The sequence below is a fragment of the Mesitornis unicolor genome, unplaced genomic scaffold, assembly GCF_000695765.1.
Source record: "Mesitornis unicolor isolate BGI_N332 unplaced genomic scaffold, ASM69576v1 scaffold8491, whole genome shotgun sequence".
NCBI lineage: Eukaryota > Metazoa > Chordata > Aves > Mesitornithiformes > Mesitornithidae > Mesitornis > Mesitornis unicolor.
The window spans coordinates 138,987-153,637 of NW_010164415.1; the positions used below are offsets into that span (position 1 = coordinate 138,987).

At 39.0% G+C, this 14,651-nt stretch overlaps 1 protein-coding gene across 1 annotated transcript in view; it reads right to left on the reverse strand.

The window, feature by feature from the left end:
• The window catches only part of LTBP1 (latent transforming growth factor beta binding protein 1), a gene marked incomplete at its 5' end in the record, with an annotated part of 57,270 nt that extends 43,440 nt beyond the window's left edge, over positions 1–13,830 (reverse strand). Inside the window, 8 exons of the mRNA XM_010194313.1 lie at positions 1,889–2,011; positions 4,020–4,142; positions 6,807–6,926; positions 9,777–9,899; positions 10,598–10,723; positions 11,523–11,648; positions 13,067–13,165; positions 13,728–13,830. Coding sequence (XP_010192615.1) covers positions 1,889–2,011; positions 4,020–4,142; positions 6,807–6,926; positions 9,777–9,899; positions 10,598–10,723; positions 11,523–11,648; positions 13,067–13,165; positions 13,728–13,830 — 943 coding nt within the window. The remainder of the gene's footprint in view (positions 1–1,888; positions 2,012–4,019; positions 4,143–6,806; positions 6,927–9,776; positions 9,900–10,597; positions 10,724–11,522; positions 11,649–13,066; positions 13,166–13,727) is intronic.
• Positions 13,831–14,651: the final 821 nt, after the last annotated feature.

Here is a 14,651-nt window from a genome sequence, read left to right on the forward strand (position 1 = left end):
CTAAAGATCACAAAGTATTTAATGACTGGGCCTCAAGTTTTAAAAGAAAACAGAAAACAAGAGAGTCAAATAAAAGAAGCATCTCATCAGCAACTTTCCCTGCCTCCACAGTGCCCCACCTCGTAACTCACTGAGTCTATTGCTCTGATAGTACAGATAGTTTCCTTTGAAAAACAGTTATCAAAGAGTTTTCCACTGCCTTTTATTACTCTGACTTCTTAAGTATGGATTTTAGCTGATTAGAATTGTAACTTTTTCCTGTGTTGTAGGCATAAGTAACAGTTGCAATTAAAAAAGAGAACACAACCTCATTCCTACACTTATCTCTGGAAAGCCCACACTATAACAAAGAGCAAATATCCTTGGGATTTAATCTATTTGATAAGAATAAGAAATAGGGGTAGCTTTCTTACATTAATGATTATTATTGTTAGAATTAAGTGCAGTTTTATCTGCAAAGTTGTGACCTCTTGATAACCATGTTTTATAATAAATCTCAACTGAGAAGTAAATTGTGGTTTATTTAAAACAGCAATTAATTTTGACTAGAAGCATGAGAAAAAATTAATTACTCTCTTGCATTGAGTTAATGTCAAGTTTCATAACAAGAAAGCTTCTTCTGCCAAATTCAGTCAAAACACATTATGTCCCATATAGGATGCAAACCTTCCTTTCTCTGATGCAACTCTAGACAGGTCCTATGGCTGCTGCACAAGAATCTCCAGAATAATCAGAGACAGTAGCTCATGCTTGAGATGTTCAGTGCTTTTAGCACTCTTTACTGGTGCAGGTCAAGAACACTTTGGCTAGCCAGATCTTCTGAAGGCTCCTAGGAGAACACCGGAGCCTCCTACACTTCAGGCAGATTCTTTTCCAGTCACCCGAGTTCTTTGAGCTCTATGTGCTGGTGCGTATCCATACTTCTGTCAGTTGAGAAAGGCCGATACGTTATACCCACAGATGCGCTCATGCTTTGTGTTCCCTCATATTCAGAGCAACACGGAGCAGAAAGTCTCAATGTCACCTCATCTCAAGAACAAGAGATGCTGAATGAGAGGGTAAGGCGGAAATAAAATAAACATGTATGTGGTCATGCATCTTGGAGACCTTTGACTACTAGGAAGTAACCTCTTCTTCTGTCTTTAAGTGGAAGGCTGTACATATGGTCCACCTGTGGATGCTCATGTATTTCCAGGCTACTAATTTCCAAGCAGATAACAGCAAGTGTCTACAGGTGCTGCAGAAGGGAGAAGTTCTTCAGCCTTGGCTAAGAGGGTGTACAAGCATTTACAATATGAATGGACATACGGATTACTGCTCTCAGACAGAGATATCTCAAACAGGGCCTCAGCCCAGCTTTCTCATTTCCTTAAGAGTTCAGGTGCAAGGATGTATACAGACAATGTATACCGCATGTACACAGGTATTCATCAATGTATAGAACAATTATTTGCAAATTACCTTTATTCTTGAACAAGTGAAATACCGTGCAAAGACTTCCAGACAAAAACTTCAGTCAGAGAGTTCCAAAAAGCACAGTTGAAAATGAGCACAACATAATTCTGCCAAATCCTGTAATATCCCCAGAAGTTTGCACAAGTGTATAATGATCAAACCAGCAAACTGCTGCTTAAGCTGCTATATCTTTAAGAAAACTTCTGAAGCAGAAGAAATCCTTGTTGAATAAATAAGCACATTTCTTACAAGTGATCTGCCAATCACATTGGTTTTATAGCCTGATACATTTTTGGGTATCCTCTGACGTGACAAATGTCCATCGCTGGTTTTCGAGAAACTGGCTCATTCTCAAAAGAGCTTATGCCTATAGCTGAAATTCTCAAGATCTTACTGAAAAAAAGGAATCAGTAGCTTCAGTCCACAAGCGTACCTTCACACTGATCTCCAGTAGATGATAATGTGTAGCCTTGGCTACAAATACATCTGAAAGACCCTTCTGTGTTCCTGCAGCGACCATTCCTACAGAGTGATCGGTGCTGGCATTCGTCTATATCTGTAGCAGAAGAGACAGTGGAAACGTAACACATCTGAAAATACCAACTTCTAATCAAATGGTGCAATAACCAGTTCTGAACAAACCACCAAACATCCAGTACTGCTTGACTTGGTCTTGTTTATTAAAAAATGCAGTCAGTCAGTATAATGCATAAAAATATAGGAAAACGCAGATGTGTCAACTTATCCCTCAATGTACAAACAGGTACACACAGACACACAAATACACACACATGCTGCTTGAGAGCTGCTTTTGTTTCTTTTACATCTGGCAAAGGTAACAGGCCAGCCACTCCAGTGAGTCAGCAAAACCCACAAAATACTTTCCAGCAGGATCACCACCTTTTAACAGGGCATGGTTTTCAGATGCACACTGAGAGGCTGTTCCCCTATTAAGTTGTACCTTAAGGTTCCTTTAAATACTTGCCTTGTAACAGTATTAATACTCTAAGTATGGGGAAATGTCTCTCTGCTTCTATAACCACTGCTAATCCCTCAGCGCTTCAGTTCTCATAGACTGGGGTCAGCCTGGGTTAACAGATGGACTTGAACATCACACTTAAATTTTCCTACAAAAAACTGAAAATATTGGAGGGCAGTGGCCCTTTGAACTCAGAACACACCGCATGCCTTGTTTGAGCTAGGAAACCTGTTTTCCCTCCATTATTTATAAAATACTCATTAAGGAACAATAATTAAATTGACATGGTAGGTTCTTAGTCACTTCTAGGATTTAGGCACGGCTGAATGTCCTTCTAAAAATATACTCCAATTCAAACAGGAGAAAGTTACTCAATGAGGTTTTTCAGGTCTGTGTTATGGCTACATAGTCTGACCTCTTGAGTAACGGTCCCTTGCAACCACAGAAAGTTTTGAATTTAAGGATCACTGAAATCTGTGGGGCTGTGTGAAGCATCTGGGCACGTGTACTTACTCAAGAAGGGTGTACTTTAAGAACAACACTCTGCACATGCCAGCTCGGCTTGGCAAGGGCCCTTTTCCATGAAAGGCTCAGAGGAAGCAGTCAAACTTTGCCTACATACTTTCCCCAAGACCAGTCTGCTGTGTGTCCTGGACAGCACATTTAACTCACTCAAGACACTTAACTTACACTGAGGTTTTGTTTCAAACTTCCTGTCAAATCTACACGAACAACCATTTAGTTTTGCCATATTATTTTTAGCACTCAGAAGTCTGAAACTGTTTGGTGCCATACACAGACTTAGGGAAGGGTGGGGGGAAGGGAAAAGAAGAAAAAACAACATCTGACAAGAAACGTTTGGGTTGCTGTGTGCTTTTGCAGCCTGGAGACATTCTCCCAGATTTCCACCTTTGGGGGGAGGTTTGAAGAAGTCCCCTCTTGCTGAGGAGAGGGATATTCACACCTCCTGTACACACTCGAGCTTCTCTCTGACTACTGCTCTGATTTCAGGCCTAATTTTGTTCCACTGGCGCAGTCCCAATGGGAATTTTAGATGTGGAAGAAATGTAGAACCTGACACTTTGGAGGTAAAGGTACTGTTCTTAGAAATAGGACACCAAACTATCTCTACTAAATGTACAACTTGACATGCAGCGACACCAATGCAGGCACCAGCTCAGTGTCAATTGACAGTGCCAGGCTCCAAGAGGGTGCACCCTGGCTTTCTTTTATTCCACTCACCCACATGAAAGAAAAAAACCAGACAGAAAGAAAAGCAATACAGGCAGTGAAAGCTGCTGTTCCCAAACCTCCAAAATGACAGAACTGTCAAGGATTCTGCAGAAATTCAAATTTAGCAATATAAATACTACTACATGTTCTTGATTGGCTTTATAACAAGTGTAAAAATCTACATTGTGTCTGTGGAAGCCATAAAATGGAAATGCGTTTTCTTACATTTTTTGTTATTTAGCCTCAGTGTTGTACATTTGTTGTTTATCTGTTTAAAGGCATACTAATGAATGAAAAATATTATCTAAAAAGTAAGCGCAACCTTATGAATTGTAATCATATTCTTTCCTACCTTCACACTGGTCCTTTGATGCCGAGAGTTTGAAACCCTGGCCACAAATACATCTGAAAGACCCCTCCATATTTTCACAACGTCCATTTGTACAGAGATTGCCATATTGACATTCATCTACATCTGTGAATACAAAGAAAGCATAAGTGTATAATTAACTTGAGTACAACCATCTTTCAGTTGAGCTTGGGAATTTATTCAAATTCTGCCATAAGCATGGTTATAATCAGTTGTCCTGTATATTTTGACATTGACAATTCTGCAGCAAGTCTGATTTAAAAGGTCTGAGCAGCTCTGATGACCTCTGTATTAGTTTTGAAATCTTCTGATGGGGTCACTAAAGCTGTACAAGCTGAATGTTGGGAATTAACCACACAGCTACAGAATCCACCACAGTGATAACACTGAGGATGAAGCAGACTAGAAAGTTCTGTCAACCTAATTTTTTTTATTTATTCATCAACACATAGAAGGGTGCTCTAGATTGACATACCACTTTATTGTCATTCTACATCATAATATATATCACTTTATTTGAATCTGCAAATGTGGAGTGAGAAAGATAAAATAAATCAGTGACTGCAAGTAAACTTAAAAAAGAAAAGCAATTCAAATAGTCCCTGTACAGCACAAACACATTGATGGACCTGGGACAGCAGCAATTTCAAGACAACGAAGGGCACGGTGTGCAGGTGCCATTTTTCACTTCTTCCAATATGCACGCAGTATCTCACATTGGATATTCCCACCTAAACTGCAATTAAATGTATTCTACAGAAGTGTGAGGTGAACTGATTGACTTGCCTTTATTAAATGCTCCTGGCTTTAAATCCTGGAAGATTACAATATCAACAGCATCAAAGAACTGCAGAATTGGTAACACTGACTTCCTAGGGCATGAAGTGCAGGCAGAGGAATGCAGTGAGGTAAAAAAAAATACTGAAAACACTGGGGAAAACCACCAGATCTGCAACTGACCTACACTAACAGCAGAAACAAATGTATCTATGGAAAATGGACTTAAAATATCCTTCATAGATAACTTAGGAAATATTTTCCTTTCCAGGGTATTTAAATTGCACCATAGTGCCAAGCTACAGATTTAAGACAATCTCTGTCTGCATTACCTTTTCTAAAATGTGTATGGCTCATTTCCAATATGACATAAGTCTAGGATAAACTGAAAACGAAGACTGATCACATCACTAATGATGTGAGTGAGATGTTTAGGCTTAGAACATGTCATAAAATAAAGGAAAAAGGGAAACTACATGCATTAAATACAAGGGAAAAAAAAAAGTATCAGCAACTTGGAACCAAGACTTATCCCTTGCATGACTTAGTTCTGTTTGTAAATCTGAGCAGAGCGGTGACTTCTCTCATTCTGCTTCCACTAACATGGTTAGCAAGAATGAAACAAATGAAAGTTATGCCATGGCATTTTCAACCAGGCTATTTTCATAACTAGCTATGGAAATCAAGCTTGGTATTGGGAAGGAATGCAAAATTAAGTCAACTTTTTCTTTTCCAAAAAAGGAATTAAGTAGGAGAAAGCCTTTCTAACAGAGCGCATGTGCCACATTCTTTGCGAAGGCAGGTGGGAAGGAGCAAAACAAAGATGAACGTGGAGTAGTGGGCTAAGTGAACCACATCAGTTTGTTGTAAACACTTCAGAGCTTGTTATAACTCCATTAAAATCCAGGAAATTACCTAAGAAATACATTCCTCCCCAGTAAGTCAGACCAAATAATGCAGCTATGACATGCTGATAAATTATAGCAGGCGGATATTCAGACAGGAATTATTTGCTACAGTATCTCATCTTCAGAAAACACCATGGTTGAAAAAGGTGCAATCTGTACAGCAAAACTGGTGGTGAGGCTCTGACCACTACACAGTACATTTTTCAGGTGCTTCACTGCACCCTGGCTCTAGTCTTGCTCCACAAATGAAAAGCCCATTTGCGGCTAAAGCACAGTAGATGCCCACCTTCCTGTGCTCTTTCAACCAAAACCAACTTTCAGACAGAATCACAGAATCACAGAACGTTAGGGATTGGAAGAGACCTCAAAAGATCATCTAGTCCAATCCCCCTGCCGGAGCAGGATCACCTAGATGAGGTTACACAGGAAGGCGTCCAGGCGGGTTTTGAATGTCTCCAGAGAAGGAGACTCCACAACCTCTCTGGGCAGCCTGGTCCAGGGCTCTGTTACCCTCACTGAGAAGAAGTTTCTTCTCAAATTTAAGTGGAACCTCCTGTGTTCCAGTTTGTCCCCGTTACCCCTTGTCTTATCATTGTTTGTCACCGAGAAGAGCCTGGCTCCATCCTCGTGACACTCACTCTTTAAATATACTGAACCAAATCACAGCAACTGGGGTGACAGGAAATGAGCTATGGAAGTACACCGCCAATCTGACCTACAATAATAATGCAAACCTTACATAGGTTATTATATAACTGTGTTTAGGTAACATGTTTACTCCAACCATCACAAATCATAGTGCACTGATATACATCCCTTTTAGTTCCATATTTTCTGTTTCAACAATTTTGTTTCATAACTGGGTTGCTTGCAGTCTAGATTCAATTTTCATTTATATACAGAAAAAGATTATTTCCTCATATATACTGAGAACATAAAGTAATTTTAAAAATTATAATTACTATTGAATGAAAAGGTGATCCAGGGCACAGTGCTGTCATTGGGTTGTAACGTTGATGGCATAGGAAATACAGCATCTCGGCACGAGAGCTATAACTGGAGATACAAAGAGCACTGAACATACCCCGGCACTGCCCATTCCAGCCGCGGAATCCCACTCTGCAGGGAATGCACTGGTAAGAGCCAGGAGCATTAACGCACTGTGCATCTGGACAAGTGGCTGGAGTCAGGCATTCATCAATGTCTTCAAAAGAGAAGATCAAAGGAAACACAGGTCAAAGCCATAAAAGAACACTCAATATCAAATGAACCTGGTTATTCTGACTGTGCTCATGTTATACTAATACATTTAAAGAGTTATGTACTTTGTCTGTTAGAGACACAAGAAGAAACAATTTCTCACAGATTTGTACCAGCGAAGGGGTATCTCTGAGAAAAAAATTAGATGATAGTACATGCAACTGAATCTGAATTTTCTGTTATACTGCGAATCTTTGGTAGGCGCTCCATAACATACAGCAGATTCGATTTCTAGCTTAGATAGGTAAGAATAACTTTGCTTATGTCACCCCTTCACGGTATTGAAGTGCCCTGAGGTTCTTCCTCAGTCACAAGAGACTTTGGAAGTGCATTGCAACAGCAATAAAATTGTAACTCTGGCTTCACAAAGCAAAGAAGAATTTGGTATTCTCCAGTGTGTTACAGTTATGTAGCATGTAAGCATTATGCAGACTGTACATTTAATTGTATGAATGTAATCAAAGGTGTTTACAGAGAGTAGGGAGTTAATTATGTCTGAAAGAAGGCATGAGCAACACACTCATCACTGAGGCTGGCAATGTTTGGGGTGACAGAGGGACTTGTTGCATCAGGAGAGGTCCTAGTTTAGCCATGACAAAACAAGAGATAGGTCCTGAAAAACTCATGGACCTCATGTCCAGGCTCTGAGCATCTAACAAGAACTTCTTAGTCTGCACCAAACAAACCCACAATACATGTAATATGTGCAGTCTAAAAGAGACTGCACACAAAAATGACAGTCAAAGACAAAGTTGCTGTCAAATGATCGATGATCAGATGATGCTGGAATTAAAACTGCATGGTCAGCCTCGTTCCCATCTGCTCTCATACTTGAATATCATTTTATAATATGGTCTTTAATTGCACAATAATTATAATTTTTTCTATCAAATACTTGCTTCACGTAGTGCACAGAACTAATGAAACCCTCCACCTTCCTGTCCCTTCCCTGCCCCAAGCCGTTGTGTCTTCTGCAATTAATGGCTGCTACTCCAGCAGAGACAGTAGGGAGGCTATTTAATTCTAGTTCTGGAAACAAGCTCACAGAAGGAATGCAGCCGCCAAGACTTGTTATTTAACTAGACAATGCTCCAACTTTCAGAGAACTGAACATCTCAGCTCCAAACAACTCACTGGATGTGGGCAAATCACGATTTTGGATAGAGTCACGACTATCCAGCTGAGGATACTTTCTCATAAAAACAGCAACAGGCCTCTTCGGCTGCTACGATGCAGACCTGCAAACATTTCTCAGTGCAACTGCTGTGAGATTTTTTAAATTTAACTAACAAAAAAATCCACTTCTGCAGAAATCTGTTCTCAGAACTGCCTGGACTGTATCTGCCCTCAAAACACACCATTAATGATGTATTTGGTACAGAAATTCTCAGTCAAAAGTCTAAATGCAGCAAAGCTTAAAGAAATCACAAGAAGACTTTATAGGAAGACTTTATCATCTGCAATGATGTTCAGCTATGCTTGTAAACTGTTCTACACGAATAACAGACTCTACAAAAACAATGTATATGCACTCTTTACATTTCCCAGGCCAGCCCTCCGACAGAGCTTGTGTGAGTATAGCTTGAAGGCAGAATAAAGGTGGGGTGAAGAAACTTAAGTGAAGTGGTTGTACTGTGTGCAGCTCAGAGGATTCTTGCCTTTGTTCCTGAAGTGTGGAGGAAGTGGAAAGGAGATATTTGGGGAATCTGGAACCTGTCAGTAGGGTGACTGTAATGTGTAGGTGTAATGACACGGTGAAATGATTCCCCGAATGTGTCACTTCCTTGGTTTGATGGATTTAGTGTAGAAGGGTTCTTTCCCTTAAGCAACTTCAAATAACTTTCAACAGAGAATCTGGTTTCAGAAATTACACGTTGTTACGTTAAACGATAGAGGACTGACACCGCACTACTTAAAGTACAAGTTTATACGAAATTTGACACACTGTGATATTCTGATTTCTAGCCTACTTTAACCTCAGATTCCCTACTGACAGGGAAGATTTGGAAAAGGTAGTTGTAAGAGTGGAGTGTATGAAACATTTATTTAAATGAAAAGAAAAAATTGTCTGAATAGAAAGAGGAATCTTTTAGCAATGCTCAGACCAGCAAATACATCCACAGTAGCTTTAAGTTGCTTATCTGCTAGGCAACCTAACATGTTGGCAACTTTATTCTGTCCTAAGTAACTTCGACTAAAGCATGGACAAAACTATGTTTAAAATGAAATGGCTGCTTGTGGTTTTTTAGTTCACAATTCAAGCTGAAAAGGAAAAAAGAAAAAAGAACAGCAAAAGGCAAAAATACCGTGCTGAAAAATAATGTGAAGTTGTCCTAGGACCTCTGCCAACATGAAAGACCTGCTATATATACATTTCCAAATTTAAAAAAAAAAGTCAATTTATCATTTGTTACCTGTTATAATATAGGAAATATTATAGACAGGAAATAAGGACAGAGTGGGATGGGAAAAGGGAACTCTGAACACAAATAGATATAAAACCACTGTGTCAAGACATTCAATCTGAAATGAAATAGCAAATGGACACTGAAAGGAATGAAAATAAATACATCAAGTAGAAAAATATTAATTTAAACGTTTTTTAAAAATCTGTGTCAAGTTATTTTAATATTTCCATCTAATAGCCAGACTTCTTAAAAAAATAAAGGAATAGATGTAAGTTTTCTGTTGAGATCAGAAACAACAATCAATGTGAACAAATGTCTCTCCCTATTGCAGTAGTTTGGCTTGGCAACTTTTACTGTATTACTACTGGTGAAGAGTCCAAACCTACCTTCACATTCACCTCTTCTATTCATTTGGTATCCACTGTCACAATATTCACATCTGAAAGAGCCAAGGGTATTTATACAAAAGCCTTCCCCGCAAGTATGAGGTCTGGAACATTCATCAAAATCTGCAGATGAAAAGGAGAAGTTAAGAGAAACTCTGCTTCACCTTTTAATAACTGAATGCTTGCATCTCCCCTAAATTCTGCTTTAACTGAACTTAAGTTTGGATTCTCAAGCTGTTTGCAAGCCACTGCCCTACAGCTGTTCTCAGTGAGCAGTTCCATCTTTGCCTTGTTGCTTGTCATCGCAGAGAGAAGGAGATCGAGTAACAACCAGGCAGTGAAGCCAGTAAGCAGCCCTGTGGTTGCAAACACAATGTGTGTCACTGCGTGTATATTGTGCCTGAGGCAGCACCAAACTGAGGAAGATCACAGCTGTCTTTATCAGCCTGCAAAGTCCATGGCTGTTTGCAGCTATATTTAAAAATATGGTTTGTTGTGGCTGCTAGTGATTGAAAGGGTTTTGAATATTTTTACATTCAACCACAGAAGGTGTCTACTAAATGGCAATTTTCCTAAACAAGTAAGATACTGAATAAATTCTTGTTTTTCAACAAATTATAATTTTGAAAAGTAGTAAAAGCTACTCAAATATTTTCCTCATCACAATACCTGGTGAGAGAGAGTTAAAAACACTTACAGACATCAGTCCAGCTCCAATGACATTGAGGTAAAAAGCTGAAAAGAGTACTTTAGAGGGTTTTAGATAAGCTTCTGGATTAATTCTTAAATTTTGATTTTCGATAAAGGAGACCAGTAATTACCAATGCAGTCAGTTCCATCTTCACCGGCCATGAATCCAGCTTGGCAAATACATAGGAAACTTCCTTCTGTATTTTCACAGCGTCCAAGGGAACAGAGATGGGGCGCCTGATTACACTCATTAATATCTATTAAAGAAAGAAAAACATCACGCTATAGAGGAACATACTGTTCAAATCACTACACAAGCACAAGCTGCAGGCATGGAACATTAACATAATTTGTATGAAACAGAAAGACTTTAAGTTGCCATTTGGCTGCGTACGTGTGTAAATTTTTTTTTAATACTGTAGTTGCGCCCGATAGCATGCGTATCAGTGTGAAGATACTGAACTTTCGGTAGAGTGTAAAGTTGACAGTATACAATCTGGCAACGTTATATAATAAACTCTTCCTGATCCAAGTTACAGAAGAACCAGCATACTCTGCATGAAGGAAGGATACCGATACAGCTGCTTCCAAATCTGAAAGGGCTCATTTAGAGCCAAGTCTGGGCTCAGAGCTCATCAGAGCCCTCTGTTCCAGAAGTTACCAGCTCTGAAGGGGATGAAGACCCAACTTTGCAGATCTCCTAGTGCATGCTTCTCAGATTTCTGCTGAAGTATATTGTAGACGACTGAAGACCTAACAAAATGACTGAATTCACACCAGCTGCAGAGCCGGTAGCTGGGCAAACAGTTCTGAGAAACGGGGACTAATTTAGCTATTCTTTCTCCAAGCAGAAGTTCTGAGTGGCTGAAAGGCTGCATCAGAGACTAACTGGCAAATTTCATTTGACATACAAAAACTAGTTTCTGTGTAGTTTGGAACAATTCAGTAGAGGAAGCAACTCCTGACTGCTCTGTACAAACTTCCCCTAACCAGACTCCACATTTCAAGCACATCATAGTACGGTTATTTCAGAGTTCTGAAAGCGTCCATTCATACCAGAGCACTTAGTCTGCTGATCGTTAAGTTTGTACCCCTCGTAGCAGATGCAAGTGTATCCCACAGGCAAATTAACACAGTGTCCCGATCCACAGATATCAGGATTAACTGTACATTCGTTGATTTCTAAACAAACAAAAAAAAGGTTAATATTAAACTCTCCTGCGTATTTCAGTAAGTGCACAATATTCTGTAATCCTAGTAGAAAGATCAGGCCTGAAAACAACTATAAATCAAGTTTGTAAGTCCTGACTTTCTGTAATGGATTTCCTATCTGGAAGAATCTAGAAAGCATTTAGGCTTTTCCTAGAGACTCACTCTCATGTCCCATTCAAGAGGTATAAATGGGTACATTAAAAAGTACAGTAAAATGATAATATAAAATAAAAATTTGTACTATTTAACCTTTGCAGTGAAGGTAAAGAAAGTACCTGTAGTGGGTTTCTGATTATTTTTATGAGAATACTCATCTGTCAATGGCTTGGATGCATGCTGTAAGATAAGGAGATTCAGATACGGGCAGCACTGGATGCTAAACACCCTTACAGTAGTTTTACAAATTCTCAAAACGTATGTGCTACTGCAAAAAATACTAATGATTGTGTTCAGCCGCAATTTAAACTAAGGGTGCACAGCAGCATGAAATAATAACTCCTGAAAAAGAAGTTATCATCTGTAAAGAATAACAACTTGTTCAGACTATTTAGAAATAGGTTACATTTAAATGTAACTAAATCTTAAAGTACAGTATTAAGGCACAACATTAAGGATGTTTCTGAACATCCCAACTCTAAGTGTGTTCCGTTTTTTAAATCCAATTTAGGATTTTGTCGTACAAATCTTATTTCACTTGTACTTTACTATCTCTTAAATATCTGAACAACACTTGGAACTGTAACTGAACAACAGACTGATTTACTTGTTTATAGCACACAGCAGTTTCTAGTTCCACTCCTTTTCCCAAGGAAAAAAAAAACAGCAGAACATGGAAAACCATCATTTTTTTTCTAACTCATGCAAGTTCCCAGCAGAGAAACTTCCCCTCCCTAATGAAGCAGGGAGCTGGCTAGCAGAAGGGGCACAATCACAGCAGAGCTGACATCCAACTTCTGGTTTGACAAAATCTTACAGTAACTCCTCATCTGTCTTTTGCCGAATATGCTGATCTACAGCCCTCAAAGAACAGGATCACGTGTACTTCATGAACACACGTGCAGACTGTCTAAAGAGCTGACTTGTAGCCAAGAAGTCTTCAGTTTTGGACTCTGGTTGCAGATATTGTAATCTATTAATTTTTCCTCCTGTCATTTATTTGTGGGCACAAAAATGGCAGGTACAACCTGGGAAGGTCCAGTCCTAGCTCTGCTGACAGCACTCTCATTGCTGTGCTGCTCTGTACTATTTCTCCCCAGAGTATTCCTTTCTGTTTACTGCTACATTTGCTTCGCTGTTATAATTCAGGAGTAGCATGGAACAAGTTATAGTGTCAGGAACTCGGAGTCATTTCTTAATTTATTTTAGTTCTAAAAAAGGAAGTATAATACCTGTAACTTGAGTAGGTGCAATTACTTGACTTGCACTTGATGTAGAGACTTCAGGAGCAACTTCAACAGGCAGAGGAGGAGATGTTTTCTCAATCACTACTGTGTGACATGGAATGGAAATCAATCACATTCAAAAAAAAACCCCTTAAAGCACTCACACACGATACCGAATAAGCCAGACACTATGGAGCTTTTCACTAGTTTATTCTGCTTAAATCTGGAGTAGAAAAAATAGTATAATTGGATTTTCCATCATTCTACTGCTTGTGAAAAAAACTGAGGTGCTAAAGAAAGCAAGCACCACAGTAAAACTTTTGCAGTGAAAGTTAGGCATAAATCTACAAGGAGACACATAAGTAAAATCTCCTCTTGAAAGGGGTACAACTCTGTTGACTTCAAAATTCTCATGTACAGAATCCAGGGTATCACTTTTGCCTAAAATACGTCTTTGCCTCCTAAAATGTCACCTAGTCAATATCAACCTCTCAATTCCTCCCATGTCAGTTTCCATGATATTTTTTCCCCGTATTCTGCTTATGGAAAAATTTTTTGTGAAGCTGCAAGCAATTTTTCATTAACCTCTGTTACAACTGCTACCTTCCCATTCTTTGAAGAATTGTAAGCACTCTCTCACACTGAAAGACAAGTCAAAACAAGTTACCTGGAAACTGTGGATGCAGGTTAATTGTTGAAATTCCAGGAGAAAGCTGAGGCTGCCCAGGCTCTAGATAAGGCTGTTTTTCTTGATCAAGGGAAGCTATTTCCTAAAAGAATGATTAAAAATTTGCATTCTGAAAGCATATTCTTAATTCAGCTATCACAAAAACCCACAAACTCCTGACTTGAGAAACTTAACATTCCCACTTGAGTGGCTTTTGGTAGTAATCATTAATGACCACTGATTTAAGGCTGAAAGAACATGGAATACTACATTTATTTACACAATGTCACACCATTCAACATTGATTTTATTTGAAGCAGCCATTTCTTGGAGCTTCTTACTGTATCTTTGGTTTTGTCCCTCCATAGTTTTCCCATCCTCTGGTCTTTAATTGCAGTTCAACATCACATAAAAGTATATAAACCGATGTCTCTTAAGTCTTTAACCAGTGTCATAGGTTCTCTCTTAGCTACTGCACTGATCATCTTATTTTCATAAAAGTGTTACACATTTTTAAGTCTTTAGAAAAATGAAATTAAGTACAGCTGCAGTTATACCTAATGAATCCCATCATCTTTGGCACAGAGAACCTGGAACCTCCAGAATGGGCAAGTGAACAGAGATATGCACCTGCTTTTCTCACCAGATACAAAGCAGCCTTAAAAAAACTAGGAAACTAACCTGGGCATTAATATAAGTCTCGTCAGCAGAAGTCATAAATGTTACTCAAAGTTTCATATTATTTCTCTCCAACTCATTTTCTCTAGCTGTCAGTATCTATGGCTTCCCTTCAAATAGTCTGCATTTTTCAACATCCTCTTTAAAATACAGCCTCCAGAAGAGGTGAGAACAATGTAGCAGTAGACCCTCCACCAATGCCCTACAGAGAGGCTAAGGTCACAGAATCACAGAATCTTAGGAGTT